The sequence below is a fragment of the Natrix helvetica genome (assembly GCF_964273705.1).
Source record: "Natrix helvetica genome assembly, chromosome: Z".
NCBI lineage: Eukaryota > Metazoa > Chordata > Lepidosauria > Squamata > Natricidae > Natrix > Natrix helvetica.
The window spans coordinates 115,685,259-115,705,546 of record NC_138554.1 but is presented as its reverse complement, the minus strand read 5'-3'; the positions used below and the strand labels follow the sequence as shown (position 1 = coordinate 115,705,546).

The window sequence follows — 20,288 nt, the reverse complement described above, 5'->3', positions numbered from 1 at the left end:
ACAAAAATATTCTGACAAAGTATTTGAATGATCACGTTTTTAAATATATAAATTTATTGAACTGACAGTTTATTGTTGGAGAAAGAACAAGCAACAGTTCATGTTTTAGAATCATATATTCATATCAAAAGTGGGAAATAACATTTTGATTTCTATTCATAACAAAGGACAAGCTGTATGTACAGCTTGTATGTTCAGCTTCTCCTGCTTAATCAGAGCAAATATTTTCAGATTTCTAAACAAGATCAGTGCAGCAAAATCACCATATAACTTACCCAAATAATTGTCATCATATATAGAAGGAGCCACTCCAGTTTGCTTTTCCTGTAATAGTTTCCTTAGAATATTCTTGAAGGAATAATCTGTGATAACATCTGCAATACTGCTGGTGATAACCTGACCTGAGATTCAAAAATATAATAATTGTCCTACAGGGAGAAATACAGGCAGCAATTTTGTATCAGTTTATTATCCTGCTTTTATTACTTCATATGTAACTCAAGGTGACGATCATACATAATACTCCTCCTATTTCCTGCCAACAGATCTGTAAAATTGATTGGATTGAGAGAATGACTCGCCCAAGGTCACGCAACAGTATTATTTTTAAATTTTATTTATTTATTATTAGATTTTATGTCAACTATCTTTATGATTCTGGGCAACCTAACAAAGATACATTTTAATGAAATAATTAATATTAATTGATACGAACTGTAAGGAAATGTAAAACAATTGCTTCATAGTCTAGAAAGAAAGTAAACATGAAAAGGGAAGTTTAGTTAAAGGGGCCTTAATATCTTGAGTAGAAGTGGAATGTGAATGCAATAAAAAAATATAGTTTGATCTTTTTGTTTTTCTGTCCTCTTTAATTTAGAATTCCATAAAATGTTGAAACACAATTTTCAGAATTTTGAGCCAGCAAAGTTCAACCACCTGCTGATTTAGCAATCTAACACGTGCATGGATCCTTTGGGATGGAGAAAGATACATTACTGAAATAAGATTTTTTTGAAAATAAAAGACACTAATGTATTTCCTGCAATTAAGAAAATAAAATGTAAGCATGCATCCAAGAACCAGCTCTAGGCAAACAATATAGTTCCAAGCCAGTGTCATCGTGTTGTTCTAAAGTTCAAATACTTTAGAAAGCTCCTTTTTTAAAATCAAAGATGTATCTACCAATGTCTTGCCAATTAACCCCCTACTTCCTGTAAGCAAGAGTAATTATAGCATGAACTATATAGTAGGAATGAGTTGTACTACATAGATACCCACATTTATCTTGCATTTTCTGCAGCTCATGGATCTGTTGAGAACACTGAAGTTGAATGGATCCTAAGATCCTCAAAGAGAACTAAGAAATTTACAGAAGAAAAGACAATGAACAAGCAGTTTATAGATGTAATGAGAGCAAGGCCAGAAAAAAAAGGACTGAGTGAAGCTATGGAAACTCAATTTATTTAGATTCATTCCTTCTTCTCCTCTCTTAATACATTTAATTTTTTGACTTAATGGTTATTTTTTATGCTGTATAGACTAATGCTTGCCCTAGAAAAGAATAGTATAATTGGAATGTATGACCCCAACAGATGTTGGAAAATAAAAAGATTATAGAAGAATGAAAATGTTGAATGGAAGTAATGAGAACTGCAGGGTGAAGGTGTAGCAACTCCTGCCCTACATTATCTTGATATAACTTGTACTTCAAAATATATGAATGTTATGAATTTGAAAAGGTACATAGGACCAAAGATAATGCACTTGTTTGCAAGTCTAAATAATGTATATGGACATGTAAACAATATCAATAGTCTTGATTCAAGTAGGTTTGGTAACATTTTAGTCTGAAGCCCTGGAAGGCAACTTATATGCAATGTCATTTTTTTAAGGATAGTTGGATAAGTTTGATTTAGAACAATTTCTATTTCTGCTAGCAGATGGGACTACAACTGCCAATATTGGAAGTACATAAAAGAAAGGAGCTATAGACAGTGATAATCACCTATTTTGAGTGGTCATTCACAAAACAGTTGGGGTGATAGCGACATTTTTTAATTGGAGAGCTGTTAGACCCATGCAGTACAGTAATAGCTCTTTTCTTTGTTTTAATATATGGATAACATAATGGAAAAGATGCATATATTTTTTTATCTTGTCTACAACAGAGCAGAAGAAAGTACAATATTTTTTTCAAGCCTTTTACTAGTACAACATAAAATATCTCAATAAAATTTCATAATTCAAAGTATAATCTTGAATTAAGATCTTGTCAATTTATAGAGATATAAAAGAATGGACCAAAACATGCAGTCCTTTGAGATTGACTCAGATGTAAGCCATGTGTTGTGAGGTGGGAATTATTATACAGAAAGTATGGCAAATATTGCATCACAGGTTCTGCTGATACTTCACTTCCATTTTCAGATATTTGCTAATGAAAAAGATAAACATACCTTGCCAGTAAAAACTGCCAGGCCCTCCTAATATGAGTTCTCCATTCTGTATATAAGACATAAAACAACAGCAAGAACACAAAATTAATAATGTACATCAGATACTAAAATAAAACACATAATAATCATCCAAACAATTAATATTATTAATATTATAATTTCAGTCAGAGAGAAAATATGAGAGATTGCCCATTGCTTGGCTGTTATTGAATACTATAACCAAATCTCGGGCTGCCCATACTTGCTGGAAAATCAAATCCCTCGCTTTTGCTCCCTGGAAATTCTGAGATACATAGTTAATGCAAAATTCTAGATATCTATGCTATAGTATAGTATAGTATAGTATAGTATAGTATAGTATAGTATAGTATAGTATAGTATAGTATAGTATAGTATAGTATAGATGTTATTGCAATTAGGGCCACTGCTGAAAGGGAGATTTTTTTGATATTTCTTTGGGAAAGATAAAGAGATGTTGAATAAAACTGAAATGAATGCTGTAAAATTAAGTGTCCAAGAAAAAAAAAGAATTAAAATAAAGTTATAAATATTGCAACGATATTGAAAAATGGCAAGGTATAGATGGCATAACTGCAGAAACTGCAGATAAATATACATTTGATGCAGGGTTTGGTTTCTGCCAATGTTACTGCCGGTTCTGTGCGCATGCAATTTGCAATTCACCTGAACCGGTGCGAACCGGTAGCAACCCATCTCTGATTTGATGTATATTTAGCTTTGGAAAATTGCTTCATATGTGTATGCAGACTGCTTCTAAACCTGACAATGGAAAGAATATCGGTGTTCAATACAAAATGCTAAGAAAGATGCAAAAATTACAAGGGGGTATTGCTTTTTCATTTGAACCTGGAAAAGTATTTAGGGAATTCTGATCAAAAGAGTAGTCAAGGTGACAAACTGATTGATTTACTAATCAAACTGATAGGCTTCTGCAATGCAAAGCAAGGGGAATAAGATATTTAAGAAGCATTGTGGTAACACAAGAAGTAAAAGGGTCAGAATAGAAATGGCACTGAAGCAATATGGAATGATTACAAAAAGAGTGACCAACGTGAAAGAACTAGATTTTGATGGTTTCATCATATAGAATATAGAATAGATATATAAGCCTACAACTGCAAAATGAAAGAAGACTAAAAAAAGGAGATTATCTTTGGATAAGTTAATGAGATCCTCAAAAAGAAGAGGCAAGAAGTTCAAAAGAAGAAAGGATTATATAAAGTAGTGCATAAACATGATGGAAGCAAGAATAGAAAGACATGGAGGGGTATAATGAATGATATGAATTAATTAGATATGAATTAATATTAACATGTCTTTTCTCTCTCTCCTCCCCCCCCTCATGTTTTGGTCCTTTCTGTGATTTATGAATATATTTGTTTACATTGTATGTAAATATTCCTAAATTGTTTTTATTAGACAGATAATCCTATTGATACAAAAGAAGCTTACAAACTGAAATAATTACAACAGAAGTAACAGCTACTACTGCAACAATTGTACAATGCAGTCTACATTGGATTGCCCTTAAAGAATACCTGGAAGCATCAATTAGAACAGAACATGGTAAGGTGGGCAGTCATTTGGTATTATGTGACACTTCTGGTCTATGAGCTACATTGGCTACCACTGTATTTCTGGGTGCAAATCATGGTGCCAGTGGCTACTTTAAAGCTGCTTAAAGCCTGGCACAGAGTCAATAGTTCCCCCAATAGTGTCTAATTGTTCTGTTAGATCTGACAGGAGAGACATGCTCCAGGTCTTTCCAGTATAGTTCAATCTGGTGGGACCCAAGAATTTTTTTGTACTGTGGCTCGTACCTTTTGAAATATCATTCCTCTGACACTAAGTTTGCCCTGACTCTGCTGACATTTCAGAAGGAACTAAAGGAAGGTACGGGAGTTAAAAAATATGATAGATAAACAAACCAAAAAACAAACTTGGTTTTGCCATATAGTCTGGGGCTCTGCCAGGGACAATGAGATTATTTCATTATTTATTTGAATGCAGAATGCTATGTTTAATAGCAACATCCATCTAACACACGGTAATAAAAAATATCTCCATCATGTCATCACAGTTTCATCTAGGACTGCTTCCACCAACCAACTAGCTTGTAACTATATGAGCTAGGCTTCAATTTTGGCTCAGATTTGTAGTTATTGTATTATTATTTTTTGTTTAAATGATGACAATAAGCATTAAGAAAATGTTGTTTTCACCAGCCCTGTCCCTGGCCAAAACTTTATCTAATATCACTGATAAGTAAGGACCTAGTCAACAAAACTGCCTGTTTTTATTAGGACTGTTAATCAAATGCAGAATCTGTAACAGATTAATTTCTTCCTTTAAGAAAACATATTCTCCCTTTGGTGCAAGAAGAAAATTGTACATTTTCCATTGTTCATTTGGCTGCCTGCCTAGGATTAGTATAAGAACTGGATAGAAAGCCAGTTTTTAAGAATCTTTGAATGAAATTTGAGTTTTTAGGAGTTTTGAGATTTTTGAGTCAATACAATGTGGTTGTGTATTTGTTATACAAATATTTTTGAGATGAAAAATGATGAATTGCAAAGGAAAGTAAATATGAGAGTGAACGTGAAAATGATTAGAAAATCCATCAGCCAGCCAACCACTATGGATGCTCACCTTATAAAAATCTAAGCTGAATCCTGCTTGACAGTAACCTTGCCCCTCAGGATCTGGGTTGTCTGAAGGTATCAAAGAATGAACACTGAGTTAGTTTTATATTATAAATTGACTCAAATATAATCATAACTAATAAGGAAGAAGTTAACAAGCTTCAAATGCAAGCTTCAATTTTTTGTGCTAAAAATTGTTAGATGAATTCTAGATCCAAAGTAAAATAAAAAAGGTGACATTGAAAATGATAATGATAATACATGATCATCCAAACAAAAACCAGTGTGTGAGTTTTGATTTAAAAAAACATGAATCTAAGCAACACATTTATAATTGAAGATGAAAATGAAATCCTTGGTTTGGTTTATTTCTACATCAGTCTGAGCTGGAGAAAGGATCTTGACTGCAGTCCATCATAGCCAGAGAGTCTGCAGGGGATCCAGAATAGTCAAGATGACAGTTGCATGATTAAACTACCACTTCTTTTTTAACTTTTTTTTTTGAATATTTTGAATTTTGAACATACATACAAAATAGAGATAGTTGCTGTTTTGACTTTTTGAGCGTCTTCTGCCTCTTTACATCCTGATATAAACCACTGACATTCATATATGATAAACATCTTCATGGGTGCACTGAAGAATAACAATTAGAAGACTTGCAGGAATTGTGCAATATTTTGTTAATTTGGTGGGCTCCCATTCCATGCTTTATAACTTCCTTGTTCACAAACATAATTATCTTTATTCAAGGTTAACTTTTAGTTCTACAAAAAGAGATAGAGAGAAGGATGCCTATATCTCTAGCAATCAGCAGGTTTTAAAATTTGGCTTCTGCTTATCAAGGTCTGTTGGCCATATTGAAAGTTCTTTTAAATTAAGCCAGAGTTGACTTATCATCATTGTAGCATCACCATTATTCTTTTAATTAAACATAAACACATCTATATATAATTCCATGTCTCTTTTCTAATCAAGAGCTTTGGACTCAGAACTACATGCCTAGGTTGAATGTATGAAAAACATACATGTTTTACGAAGTTCAACTTTTACTACTCAAAGAACTTACTGTTGCGACAAGGAGAATATTCTGCATAGGTAGTAAAATTCTGAATAGCAACATAGCAGGTGCCCACTGGGTCCTTTTCAGGAGTAGCCTTCAGAGTCCTCCAATGATATAAGGGAGCACAAGCCTATCAAAATATGAGTTGCACAACAAAACATGTTTAGATGTTTGGATTAGGTTTACATTACAGTAATTTATGTAGTTACAAATTAGTAATTTGTGTAGCAATTTGTGTAAAAATGCAGATATATATTCTTTATAAAACCAGATTTATTGGTTTCTGAAGTATTGACACTCCTAGATTGACTGGAATTTCAGCAAGATGTATATCTCCACATATACTGCTCTTTTTCTTGCTCTGTTCTATCCTTCATTCATGTTTAGGAGCAACTTTCCTTTAGTTAACTAAATTAACTGAGAGGATCTCTCGTAAATTCTCATTTGTTAGTTGAAGTAGTCTGAATAGTTAATTTTTTTAAAAAAGTTAGTTAGCTGGCTAGAGTTAGAAAAAAAATTGCCTGAAGCTCAAAGAGTTGTTCTAATCTATATACATTCACTTGCTAGATTTATATCCCATCTTTAGGAGGAGGAGTTCAAGAGGTATACAATTTGCCCTTGTGGAACTTTCCCTATGGACTAAAATCAAAATACAAAATTCTGTGATCACATGACCACACATCTACTGTTATCATTACCAGCAAATTTCTTCAGCAATCCCACTGCCTTTTTTTTAGTTTTACTTTTTCTAACAAAGGGCAAATAGTGCATTACAGCTGGATATATTGTCCAGTTAGAATTGCAAGTTTAAGGAATGTCCTTAAACTATTACATATGTTGGCAGGAAACCAGATTAACTAGGTGGCTTATTTCTTGGATGTGAATGTGGGCATTTATGTTGGATACATGACACTCTTGTTGAGATGAAAGCAGTAGAAAAGGTAGTTGGCTACTTCTTTAGAATGTCACTTATGGACTAGGCACCCTGTTGGTAGCTTGCAATTTTTCTTTAAGAGTTGGCTCTTTTTTTGGAGTGACTAGCTTCTGACCCTTTCTTTGGACATTTCATATTTTATTGTTTTATCTTATTTTACCATTTATTTCAAGCTAGTTTGATAATATTACATTGCAATTGATGTAACTTTTGTTTCAAAAGGGAGCAAATGGATACTTTTGATTAATAGCAGTTAAAGACAAAAGAAAATTAATACAGACAAAAAGGTGTTTAGAATATCATTTACTGGTATGATACACAAAACATATATAACAAAAGTATTGTAAGTCTCCAATTCTCAATCAAATCAGAAATTCTTACTCAGAAAATAACAACATCAACAATCTCTATAATTCTGCAAGAGATATACAACTAAGGATAATGCTTTGGAAGAAAATGCTCCTTTGTCATCCAGCAAAAATTATTTTGTGACATTTTATGCATGTTTTGCTTTTGATACTCATTTTGTGTAAGAAAATCAATATTGCATTTCAAAAAGAGGAAGAATGGGAAGAAAAAAGGAAGACATGCAAAGAAAGGTAAATCAGTTTGGAATCCGAGAGCTGGGACTGCTTGAAGACTTGTGGGAATTTCCCATGCCAACAATCTCTGTAACAAGATAGGGTGATGTTTTATTCATCACCTGCTTTATGTCAAAGTCCTTTTCTAGGGTTAACCATATGAGCAAACATTTCAAGCAAGGCATTTCCTTTAGATACACAATCTTATTTAGGAATAATTCAAACCGTTTTGAAACAAATTCCCTAGACAACACTTGCTGGTTTATAATTGTTTGGGAAAATTAAGCATGACCAAATCTATGGTTCGAAACATGAAATGTTTTGTTGCCCTTTCTGAAACTTTGCATTAAATCCTCCTACATTAGTTTCTGATATGAAATGCCTTGGTAAGGCATTCCTTTCTTTGGTAAGGAAACCATCACAACCAACTTACAACTTAATGAAACTGCTCAAAAGAAAACAGATTGTTTTGGGGTTTCAGCTGGGGATTTCCATTGAAGCATGTAGAAGAAGCTAACTGAGGATTTAGGAAAGAAATTTCAGATTTAGAGCCACGACTCCATTGATTCTACTATAGTAGAACATTGGTTCTACAACTGTGAGGAACATTCTCCAACTGAGGTAATGGTAAGCCAGGATTTATTGGATTAAAGCCACAATAAGTTGTAATTTATTAATTGCAAGGTCTAGATTCATACAACACATTTAGTCAACTGACACAAAAGCTGCTTTCTAGACTCTCCAAGCTATCCCTATCATCTTACTAGTCAGACTACTTAAACCAGGGTTTCCACACCCAGGCTGTTGACCAATACTGGTCCATGGTCTGTTAAGGACCAGGCATGCAAGTAGCAAGGGAGTGAGTATGCACAGGATCTAAGTTGCACGTGCAACTTTCCCTTTTGGAAAATTTGTATTTCATGGAACCAGACCCTGGTGCCAAAAAAGGTTTTTAATTAATAACAATTATTTATATATCTTGGATTCAGGATGAAATTTATTATTTTATTCAGATTTTAAACATCTGTCTGCATCCTCCCTTGAAAATTTTCTGAGAAAACTCTGTTTATTTACTATCCACATTTAAAATATAATTTTTTTTGCATTTTATTTTTTCCAGAACAAGGATTCTACTTGGTTTTTCACTAGCAGGCAGGTGACTATACTTTAGAAATTAGAGGGGAGATGGTGGCAAAGTACTCAGTAGGGGCCAAAATTATTTTAATTCATTTACATTCAGGGTCCATTTTGGTGCAGTTGTTAAAACAACAAATGAAAAACTGGGAGAGTGTGAGAAAGCAATGACCAACACTTCCAAAAATATTGCCAAGAAAACTATAGGGACTTATCTAGGCATTTGCCAGGAGTCAATGCTGACTTTAAAGCATAATATGAATACTCTCACACACACAAAACTCAATTCACTTAAAGTAACTTAATTCAGATAGTATTACACTCCTATACTGAATCATTTTTCCTTCTCGTAGAATTAAATGATTTTTTTGGGAGTGGAGGGAAGCTCCAGATCCCTTGAAATAAAAAGAAATAAGCACATGTCTTCCCGTCTCTTTCAAGTATAATTCCAAACCCATGGAATATGCATATATCAGAATAGTGGTATAAAGGTTTTATAAAGACCTGACTGGAGATAGAAATAGATTTGTGAAACAAGCAAAATAATAACAGACACCAAAATCTCTGTCCATATTCCTGCTATAACACGAACTATGGATTAGTGTAAGTTAAACACGAAAAAGGGCTCTAATTTAGAAATTACACTTCTGGAAGTCTTTGGAATGCTGTTTAACTTATTTTCAATATAGAATTTCTTGAAATGTGCTTTATTTTGGTTTTCCAAGACTTCCATAAGTAAGTTTATCACAGATATTTCTCTGAAATAAATATTTATCAATTAACAATTTATTATTGACCTGCATTTTGCAGCACTTAGGTTAATACAAAACTACACAAGGATATCAATTAATTTAGAATATTAATGTAATGGAAAGTAGGAATAATCTTGTGGAGGATTAACTGCAAATAAGATAATGGTCAGACAAAAGAAATGTGAATCTAAGGCAGAAAGACAATTTGAGAAAGCACCTGAAAACGGACCTACGAGAAGAAGATAAAGTGTGTGTGAGAGAGAAATGTATTCAGAGTTGCAAGATTCTGTTAAAGGTAAAGGTTCCCCTAGTACATATGTGCTAGTCGTTCCCAACTCTAGGGAGCAATGCTCATCTCTGTTTCAAAGCCAAAGAGCCAGCGCTGTCCGAAGACATGTCCGAGGTCATGTGGCCGGCATGATTAAACGCCAAAGATGCACAGAACGCTCTTATCTTCCCACCAAAGGTGGTTCCTATTTTTCTACTTGCATTTTTACATGCTGTCGAACTGCTAGTTTGGCAGAAGCTGGGACATGTAACGGGAGCTCACTCCGGAGATTCAAACCGCTGAACTGCTGATCTTTCTGATCAGCAAGCGTCTTAGCCACTGAGCCATCATGTCCCTTAAGATTCTGTTACTTCTGTTCTGTTATTATAATCTTATAATAAAAGGAATATTAACATAGATAAATTTGGTTTGCTGGTCTGGTTTACCTTGAAGACTGACAATAGATACAACTTATTCTAGGATATTCTGCAAAAATAAGTTCATCATTAAAATCACTTACTGCATGTGCACACATATACATTTGATACAAAATATCTAGATTGATAATTACCTCTATTTATTCATGTTGCATTTATTGCCCATCACAATCCATTAAATTGAAACTATATTTAGAATAGGTTCTCTAGAGTTGGGAACTGCTTTGGATATATACTATAAAACAAGAAGAGGTATGTATATAGTGTCTTTTTTTAAAACCAGGGGTGTCTTTATTCAGGATCAGGCAACATCTGTAAAAGACAGCTAAACAATCTTGGAAAAAAGATGTAATTCCTTTATGGAGTTGTAGACAAGCACATTTTGCCTTCATACCTGAAGCACTAAGCCTAACCCTTATATTGACTATGTCAAGACACTTTGGCTAATCTAATAAAGGCCAATACAGTAATGGAATTTGGAGTTGTTTTCTTTATGAATCAGTGTAACAATATTTTTAATAAACACATGTTCTTTGAATATATACAGTTCAAAAAAAAATCTAAAAAGATATGTAAAAACTTACTACAACTTTTTCTTTATGAGTTCTGATTGTTGCTCCAAACCATTGATTTGATTTAAATTCTAGAGGCTCTCTTGTACTATTAACTTTGATTTTCCTGTTGTCTGTAAAAGAAAGAAAAGCACATTTACACATGTTGTTTTAGAAGGAGAGGGGAAGGGTATAATCAAGATTACCTCATTTAAGTTGCTATTTATAATGGACTAGCTGCCCAGGTATTCATTTATCCCAACCCTCCTTCCATGAACGTCGCCATAATTTCTAATGTTGGATCTTCCCCCTTACCAGAGGGAGCTTCCTTGTGGAGTACTGTGAAGCCATTACCAGGGCAATTCCACAGCGTTGTACAGTAAAATTATAACGCAGTACGGTAGAAGCTGTTTTAAGGCCCAATAAGCTCTTAACAGAACACACACCCCCCCGAGGGGTGTTAGAGTTGTCTTACCACCACGGTATTTATTTCTAGAGGGTAAGTAATCTGTGTACCAAGTTTGATTGTAATTGCTCGAGGCATTCCAGAGTTATGCTAGAACACACACATACACACACACACACACACACACACACACACACACACATGGGGCGGGGGGGAAGTATGTTTATATATAGAGAGAGACAGATTGGATCTGAACTGACCGCACAGGAACTACTGAACTCTATTGTTATAGGATATGATAAAATCTTGAAAGCCTGTCAGGCATCCTCTTTCTCATACTACAGAAAAATAAAGTGGGACACTCTCTTCAGTTTCTTCCTTACTTTTTCCTGTCTATCAGTTGTAAGCTGTTTATATAGTAATTGTTGAATTCTTTCTTTAAGTTCATCTCTGATCTTCTTTATTCTATTGAAACTCATAGGCAGCCAATCCAATCATTGTATCCACTCAATATAAGGTAAAGGGTTCCACCTGCACATATGTGCTAGTCATTCCCAACTCTAGGGGGCGATGCTCATCTCTGTTTCAAAGCTGAAGAGCCAGCACTGTCCAAAGACATCTCCATGGTCAAGTGGCCGGCATGATTCAACGCCGAAGGTGCACGGAATACTGATACCTTCCCACCAAAGGTGGTTCCTATTTTTCTACTTGCATTTTTACATGCTTTCGAACTGCTAGGTTAGCAGAAGCTGAGACAAATAACGGGAGCTCACTCCGTTATGCGGCACTAAGAATTCAAACTCCCGAACTGCCAACCTTTCTGTTTGACAAGCTCAGCGTCTTAGCCACTGAGCCATCACATCCCTGCACTCAATAGGCCTACCCATAATTCATTTAATCACAGTTTACTCAATTAGAGCCCTTTGGGGTTTGCAGCATTGACCCACAACCTAACCACTTGGACTGGATTTTCACAACATACTAACCAAAAAGATGGTTCTGTAGATACAAACATAGATAATGTTAATAAATATATATTGCTGAAAACATTTTTATTTTCTTTCAAAATTGATTAAGATTTTAACGACTTTTTTCAGAATTTTGATTTCAATGCTATGTCTATGTCATTTTCCTTTTCTTCACATTGAAGTAGTTTTGTCTCAGCCTCCTTCCAGGAAGTGTTTCAACTAGTCTATGGCCCTGATATTCCTTGGAGGATTTTCATCAAACTTCTATTCTGCTTAGTATCTCAGCTCAAATAAGATTAGCCAAGATCTGCCATCTGTTGAGACAACAAGGAACTTGTTAGATCGGGCAATGGATAGGCAGACACAGGCTAACAGTGCAACAGCTCTTTATTAACAGCAACAACAAGTGTGAACAATTCAGCAAAGACTGGGTCTGACAGCAGTCCTTTATAGGGAGCTGTCAGACTCTCAGCCAATAGAATCAAACCTCTGTTCCTGCCAGAACAGTGGACCTTGGTGGAAACCATACTTACTATTGTAGATATCTAACACCCCTCCCCTCTTAGATGGAACAATCCTACTGGTGACATAGTCATGCAATTCAGTAGGAGCGGTTCTTTTGGACAGGTCGGACAGACCTGTTTGCTCTGCAGCTCTGCTTGGTGGAAAATCCTGGAATCTTCCACAGGCCGCGGCTGGGGCTTCTAGAACTGGTTCGCTTGGAGCTTGCTGCGAGCCTGCAACACCACCAGATAAGTATTCCGGACAACTCGGGCTTGAGCTGACTGTAGGAGGAGTGAGTGGTTGCTCCGTTTGAGTTGGGCTTTGGCTAACTCGAGCAGGAGTTACCTCTGGTGGTCTAAGATTGGAGTTGGAGAAGTGGCCACGGAGTTGGCCAATGTGCCTTCTCCAGTTCCTACCATCCTCGAGCTCTAGAAGGTAAGAGTGAGGGCCGGTGATGCCTATCACTGTGGCAGGAATCCACAGAGTTCCCCCAGCGTAGTTGTGGGCATATACCGAGTCCCCTACGCTAAAATTCCGAATTTTGCTTGTGGAGTCTGGGGCAGATGCAGCAGAATAATTTGGGTGTAGCCGGTCTAAGTGGGATCTTAGCCGACGACCCATGAGAAGCTCAGAAGGGCTTCTCCCAGTGGTGGCACTGGGTGTGATGTGTTGAATTAGGAGGTAATGGTCAACTCATGTTGGCCAATCTCCCAGGCCCATCCTAGAGAGGGCCTCTTTTTCAGATTGCACCATTCATTCCACCTGACCATTAGAAACTGGATGGAATGGCACAACCAGGGCATGCCGAATTTCCTGGGCTGCTAGGAATGTCTCGAAAGGCATGGCCGTGAATTGGGGGCCATTGTCTGAGACCAAGACATTGGGCAGGCCGTGAGTGGAGAAATGTCTCCATGGTACCTTGATGACCGCCTCTGCCATTGTGGAGGTCATCAGGACTACCCACTTCGAGTAGATGTCCACAACTACTAAGAAAGTTTGGCCGTGAACTGGGCCAGCAAAGTCTATATGCAGCCTAGACCATGGTGCTTAAGGACGCTCCCACTCCTTAGCGGGTGCCTCTGTGGGAGCTGGTCTGGACTCTTGGCACGGTGTGCAGGTAGCCACTCATCCTTCAATCTCCCTGTCCATGTTAGAGACCACCACACGTAACTCCTTGCCAGGGACAATCCCAGGGTACCCTACATGTAAAGCTTCTAATACTGCATTGCGCAGTTTGGATGGAATAACAACCAGGTCCCCCCACAGTAAGCAACCATTAACAACAGACAATTCATCACGCTTACAAAAATGCATTTTGAATTCAGACCCCACAGGGTCCTTGGGCCACCCCCTCCACACCCAGTTCATAATTTGTTTTACAGTGGAGTCTTTAGCACAGTAGCAGGCCACATCGCTAGACAAGACAGGACCAGTCTCCAAACTGTCAATAAGCAGGACTGGCGTCTCAGGGGTAGGGTCTGTGAGGATTTCTGGCAGCGGGCAGTGACTCAACGTGTCTGCATGCCCCAAGGTGTTGCCTGGTCGGTGCACCAGCCAGTAGGAACAGGCAGCTAAGAAAATAGCCCACCTTGTTATCCACGGTGATAATGTCACAGGAGTTGGTCTGTCCCCAGCCAGCAAACCCCAAAGCGGTTTGTGGTTGGTAATGAGTTCAAAATCCCACCCATAGAGGTATTCGTGAAATCTTTTTACCCCAGCCATAGCAGCCAAAGCCTCACGGTCCAACTGGCTATAGTTCCTTTCTGCTGCGGATAGGGTCCTGGAATAAAATGCTCGGGGGGGGGGGTCAGTGCCGTTGGGCATGCGGTGGCTGAGGACGGCTTTGACGCCAAAAGGTGAAGCGTCGCAGGTCAGAACTAAAGACAGGGTCTGGCTGTATTGGACAAGGAAAGACTCAGCTGACAGAAGTCTTTTTACCACGGCAAATGCGGCAGCTTCATCTTTTCTCCAGGACAACTTCGCGTTCTTTGTTAGGAGGCAGTGAAGGGGTTCAGCAATGGTGGCTTTCTGTTGTAGAAAGACGCTATAAAAGTTAAGGAGCCCGAGGAACGCCTGCAGCTCGGTTTGATTGCGAGATGTAGGGGCGTCCTGAATAGCTAGGTCGGGTGAATCCCAGAGCCATTAATGAGGTACCCCAGGAATTCAACCCTTGGCACATTTATTTTACATTTCTCTTTTTTAGGACGGAGGCCTTTTTCTTGAATTCGGGTGAAAACTGCACATACTAATTTTAAAAGTTACGCCTCATTTGCAGCCAAAACCAAGATCTTATCAAAATAGGGGATGACTCCTGGGATCCCCTGCAAAAGCTGTTCCATGACACTTTGGAACAGTCCAGGGGCAATACTAATGTCGAATTGCAGGCGGTGACATTTGAATGCACCCCTGTGCGTCACAATGGTTTGGGTCTTCACTGTAGTGACATCTACTGGCATTTGCTGGTATGCCTGTGCCATGTCTAATTTCACGAATTTTTTTTCCAGGGCCTAGTGAATGGAGGAGGTGCTGTACAATAGGTACAGGGTGCGCGCTTTGTTGTAGCGCCTTATTTATTGTACATTTGTAATCCACACAGATGCGGACTGACCTGTCAGATTTGACAGGTGTCACTATAGGAGTCTCCCAGCGTACGTGATCGACCAGCTCTAGGATTCCCTGGCCTATGAGCTTGTCAATTTCCCTGTCAATTTTAGGGCGGAGAGCAAAAGGCACTCTCCTGGGTTTTAGCCTTATTGGCACTATGTTTGGGTCCAAATTGAAGGAAATTGGGGTCCACGCATACTTACCCAGGCCCGGGCTGAAGACATCCTCAAACTCCTTAAAGATGGCCTCAGCGCCGTCGCTTTTCAGAGTGTTCGATGTTGGGACGTTTGCCACAGTGTAGATGCCGGTTACCTCTAGGCCCAGGCCTTGGAACCAATCTAGCCCTAGGAGGCTTTGCAGGTTGGCGCTGGAATTTTCTGCTGAACTGTTCAAAGTTCACCCGGAACATGCCTTGACCCACAATGGGGACTTGGTTCCCCTGGTAGCCTCTTAGGCGGATGTCAGGGGTGCGAAGGTGCTGCTTCATGAGGCTAGGGATAGCATTCTTCAGGGTCGCCCAAGGGATGATTGTCAGAGAAGAACCCATGTCGATCTCCATCTCGCATGGAGAGTCCTCTATTAGGACGGTGACTCTTAGCTTTTTTGGCCGCCTAGTGTGGACTTGTCCAATCAATGTGTGGTAGGTGACTCTACTTTGGATCGTCTAGGGGGCTTCTGCCAGGTTCATGATTTGGTCTTTGGCTGGCGGTGTGGCGTGTTCCTGGGTTGCCAGGCTGTCTCGGGAAATTCGCTCCGGCGTCCTTTGGCTATGTGCCCCGTCCTTCCACAGCGCTGGCAGGTTGCATTTCTGAAGCGGCAACTCGGTCTGGCATGCTCACCACCACAGCCAACACAGAAAGGAAGATGTTGTTTGAATTTGCATGCCGGCTGGGCGTGGCTATTGCACATGCAGTAGCTGTCATCTTCCCCCTCTCGGGCTCTCATATACAGATGAGAAAACCCCAAGCTTACAAGATGTTTGGGATGGACTTCAAAATATATTGGAAGGATTCGAGAGATTTGGAAAGAAGCTGGATAAATTATTGCTATGCGCAGAAAAAGTGGAAGAGATTGGAGCTCCCAAAACTAAAGAAGAGAATAAAGAAATAGAAGATATAGAAGATAAAGGCAAGATAATAGATGGACTTACTAATGAAGCACCTATGAGTGAAAATGGAAAGATATGGAAAAGTGAATTTGATTATTTGGAGCTCTATTCCTCTTCTCAATATATGGATTTGATGATGGAACTAGGAGGAGAAGCAGCTTTGGAAAGACGTCTGATAATCAAAGATATGTTAATGTCAATTCCAGTTGAAGGGCAACAAGACTACTTGAGAGATTTTTTGAGCAAAAAAGTGTGGAGAGAAGTCTTTAAGAACTCTATAAAGAAATTAATAAGAGAATTGACGCAATGACTGGCTAAAGAGATAAGAGTGTTTTGTTACTGGATAGACAGAGGTTGACAATGAATGCTGATAATTAAAAACTTAGTTAATTTTTGGTGATTAATAAGTAGGATTTTGTAGATGCTTATAGAATGTTCTTGTTCTTTTTAAAATGTTTATTCATTAACAGATAATTCATTATGATAATAATAGTGAAATAACAACTCTAATTAGTGAAAACAATTTGGATATAAACTGTAAATTGGGACCTGGGAAAAAGACTTATCAATTTTATTAATACTTTTTAGTTTGGATTTTGTTATGAAGATGTAATTCTTTCTGGGTACCTATAAATTTTTACTACAATTTAGATATAAACTATAATATGGGACCTGGGGAAAAGATTCATTAATTATATTTGTTTAGATTTTGTTATAAAGATGTAATCTTTCCTGGGTACTTATAAATTCTAGTAATAAATTTTTGTCTAAATTTATTATAAAGATGTTAGATAACTACAATAATAATAACGAAATGTTAATGGATAATGTTTAATGATTTTACATGGGTTGGCATTGGTGAAAACAATTGGATATAAGCCTGAAATTTATAGAAATAGCTAACGAATGCCAGTATGTGGTTGTGTCCTTAAATACAAATGATTCTAGATAAAAGCACGTTTAAACAAATATAGTTAAATGAGAGTGATGGTACATTGATGGTATATAAAGATTTTTCATTTAAAATATATAATCCAATATGAATGAAGTATAAAGAATGATTGTGGTTGTAACGCATGAAATTTATTTGTAAACAATCGACATGCTTTCTGGAAGATGTAATGAAGAATGTTTTTGTGTGTGTGTGTGTTTAATTAAAACAATAAAAAAACTTTAATTTTTTAAAAAAAGAATTCTCGGGCTGTGGCCTCGCGATAAATGCGTGTGTTCTTTTGCGCTTCTGGGGCCATGTTCTGGCGCTGCAAAACCTCGGTCGATTTGAGGCCTGATTCTGATCTCCTGGCTTCGTCCAGGGCATTCTGTAAGAAAAGGTTTGACCATGCCAACAACCTCCTTTGTAGACTAATGTCCCGTACGTTGCATATTATGTGGTCCAGAATTAGATCGTCCAGGTCTCTGAATTCACAGTATGCAGCAGCCTTTCAGAGTGCTGCCACATATTCATTTATCGTTTCACCCTCTTTCTGATTCCTGATATTAAACTCGTGCCGGGGAACGTATTTGGACGGTTTCGGCTCTTAGTGGGTTTTGTTGGAGTGCGGACCAAGCAACCGACTGCAGCAGTGTCAGTTCTGACAGGTTCTTTGCCATCTTGAACACTTCCCGGCCACAGTACCCGAGGAACATGTTCTTTTTCCGGCTGTCCGGTATGCCTGTGAGGTCGTTGGCCTCTAAGAAGCAGTTGAAGCGGAGCATATACGACTCCCAGTGCTTGGAGACTGGGTTATACAGAGTCGGTGGGGTGTGCATGGCCATTTCTTCATTAGAGAGGGTGATTTAAGTTTGCCGCTCGAAAATGGCCACTTGATGTCGTGCTGAGCTCCTGGCTGGATAACTTGCTGGATTTTCTGTGCTCTTTTTGGCTCGCCTAGTTGCCTTCCAATCCCACCTTTGGTGCCAGTGTTAGATCGGGCAATGGATAGGTAGACACAGACTGACAGTGCAACAGCTCTTTATTAACAGCAACAACAAGTGTGAACAATCCAGCAAAGACTGGGTCTGACAGCAGCCCTTTTTATAGGGAGCTGTCAGACTCTCAATAGAATCAAATGGTGGAATCCATAGCGGCTATTGTAGATATCTAACAGAACTACTTTTTGTATCATTCATCCTTATTCTCTAAGCTTTAAACTCAGCCAAGGTGTTTGGGGATACATAGAGAGAAGCAACAGCTGAACAACAATTCAGATTTAAGTCTTTCAAACATAAGAAAATCCTTATCTGGTCATAGGAACTCTGATATACCCAAGAAGATTCTATAATTTCATTTTTTCTGGTGAATACACAGCAGACTAATTTTTCCACCAAAAAAGAGAACGAAGCTCAATTTGCATTTTGTAACACATACCAAGTTCTACATTATGGCATAGAAATACAAACTATATACTTCATTTCTCAAAGTTCACACATAATAAAAACAACAATCAATTGATACAGTCAAAAATATGTGAATATTCCAGTGTCATGAATTGATCTCTCTGACCAATGAGATGTGCGTTTTTAGTTTAGATATACTAAAATAATTGGGAAATTGATGTAAAACAACAACAACAGTAATGAACCCATGTAGATAGGAAATTCAAGATGCTACTCAATTGTGAATATAAATAGATGATAGATAAATAGATAGATGATAGATAGATAGATAGATAGATAGATAGATAGATAGATAGATAGATGATAGATAGATAGATAGATTTCTAAAAGGACACATATTTTCTCCTCTTTGTTATGAAGTGAGATTACACATTTTTATTTGACCAGCAATAACTTCTCAAATTCTATTGTCCCATTCTGATTACTAGATACGTATCTTCATTTGGACCAGTACTACATGTGTATCATACTACCATAAGAAACAGCTCTGCAACACTGCTTTATATACATGCCATATCTGTCATCATAAGAAAAACCATCTGTGTAAAAACTCAGCCCAATTATAGTGTATTTCAGGTTGTAATAAAAAGCAGTCCTCTCTTCCTTTCACCCTCATTTCTCTGAAGTAAACTATTTCCCATATGTTCCTAAGCTGTGTTCCTTCTTCACTAGTCATCCTTAATGAACTTCTCTATTTATTTCCCCAAACAAAGACATACTCCTTCCCTTTCTTATCTGGGTAGCTCTGCCTGGTTTCTGCTTCCTATCAAGGAGTTCTCCAGAGCTACTCATTATTTCAGTTAAATGAAAACAAAAACATATACACCGTGAAAGCAGGAATTTGAAGGTGTTTTTTCCCCCCAATGTCAAAGTATATTATCAGGATTAGAAAAATTGCAGAGAATTTGGTTTGGTTTAATACATATGCATTAAACACACAGTATATTTTAAGTAGAAAGTTCAAAAATGGCAATCACTGAACGAACTTGCTGCGCACTTCTGTCTCTCCCACAACCATGGCTCAGGTTTGCCATAGTAACCTCCAGTGTGACATGATTGTGTTCTTAAAATAAAAATGGATTGGAACTGGTATAAAACAAGTCACAAAATTAAGGTTCTATAAAATTGGTCTGAAGGGAATTTCAACATTGCTCACAACCCAGAGCATGGAGGGAAGATACTAGTAGGTAGGTAGGTAAATAGATTAGATTAGATTAGATTAGATTAGATTAGATTAGATTAGATTGGTAGGTAGGTAGGTAGGTAGGAAGGAAGGAAGGAAGGAAGGAAGGTAGGTAGGTAGGTAGGTAGGTAGGTAGGTAGGTAGATAGATAGATGATAGATAGATAGATAGATAGATAGATAGATAGATAGATAGATAGATAGATAGATAGATAGATAGATAATTAAGTCAGTGAAGATACGTGCCCATTTGTAAATTCATCTCTCTCTCTCTCTCTCT

The 20,288-nt window shown here is 37.6% G+C and overlaps 1 protein-coding gene across 1 annotated transcript in view; it reads right to left on the bottom strand.

The window, feature by feature from the left end:
* ITGA8 (integrin subunit alpha 8) overlaps positions 1-20,288 on the bottom strand; it is a 141,225-nt gene that overhangs the window by 87,647 nt on the left and 33,290 nt on the right. The window contains exons 3-7 of the mRNA XM_081933745.1: positions 10,873-10,973; positions 6,189-6,312; positions 5,127-5,188; positions 2,457-2,502; positions 276-401 (exon numbers count right to left, since the gene is read on the bottom strand). Coding sequence (XP_081789871.1) covers positions 276-401; positions 2,457-2,502; positions 5,127-5,188; positions 6,189-6,312; positions 10,873-10,973 — 459 coding nt within the window. The remainder of the gene's footprint in view (positions 1-275; positions 402-2,456; positions 2,503-5,126; positions 5,189-6,188; positions 6,313-10,872; positions 10,974-20,288) is intronic.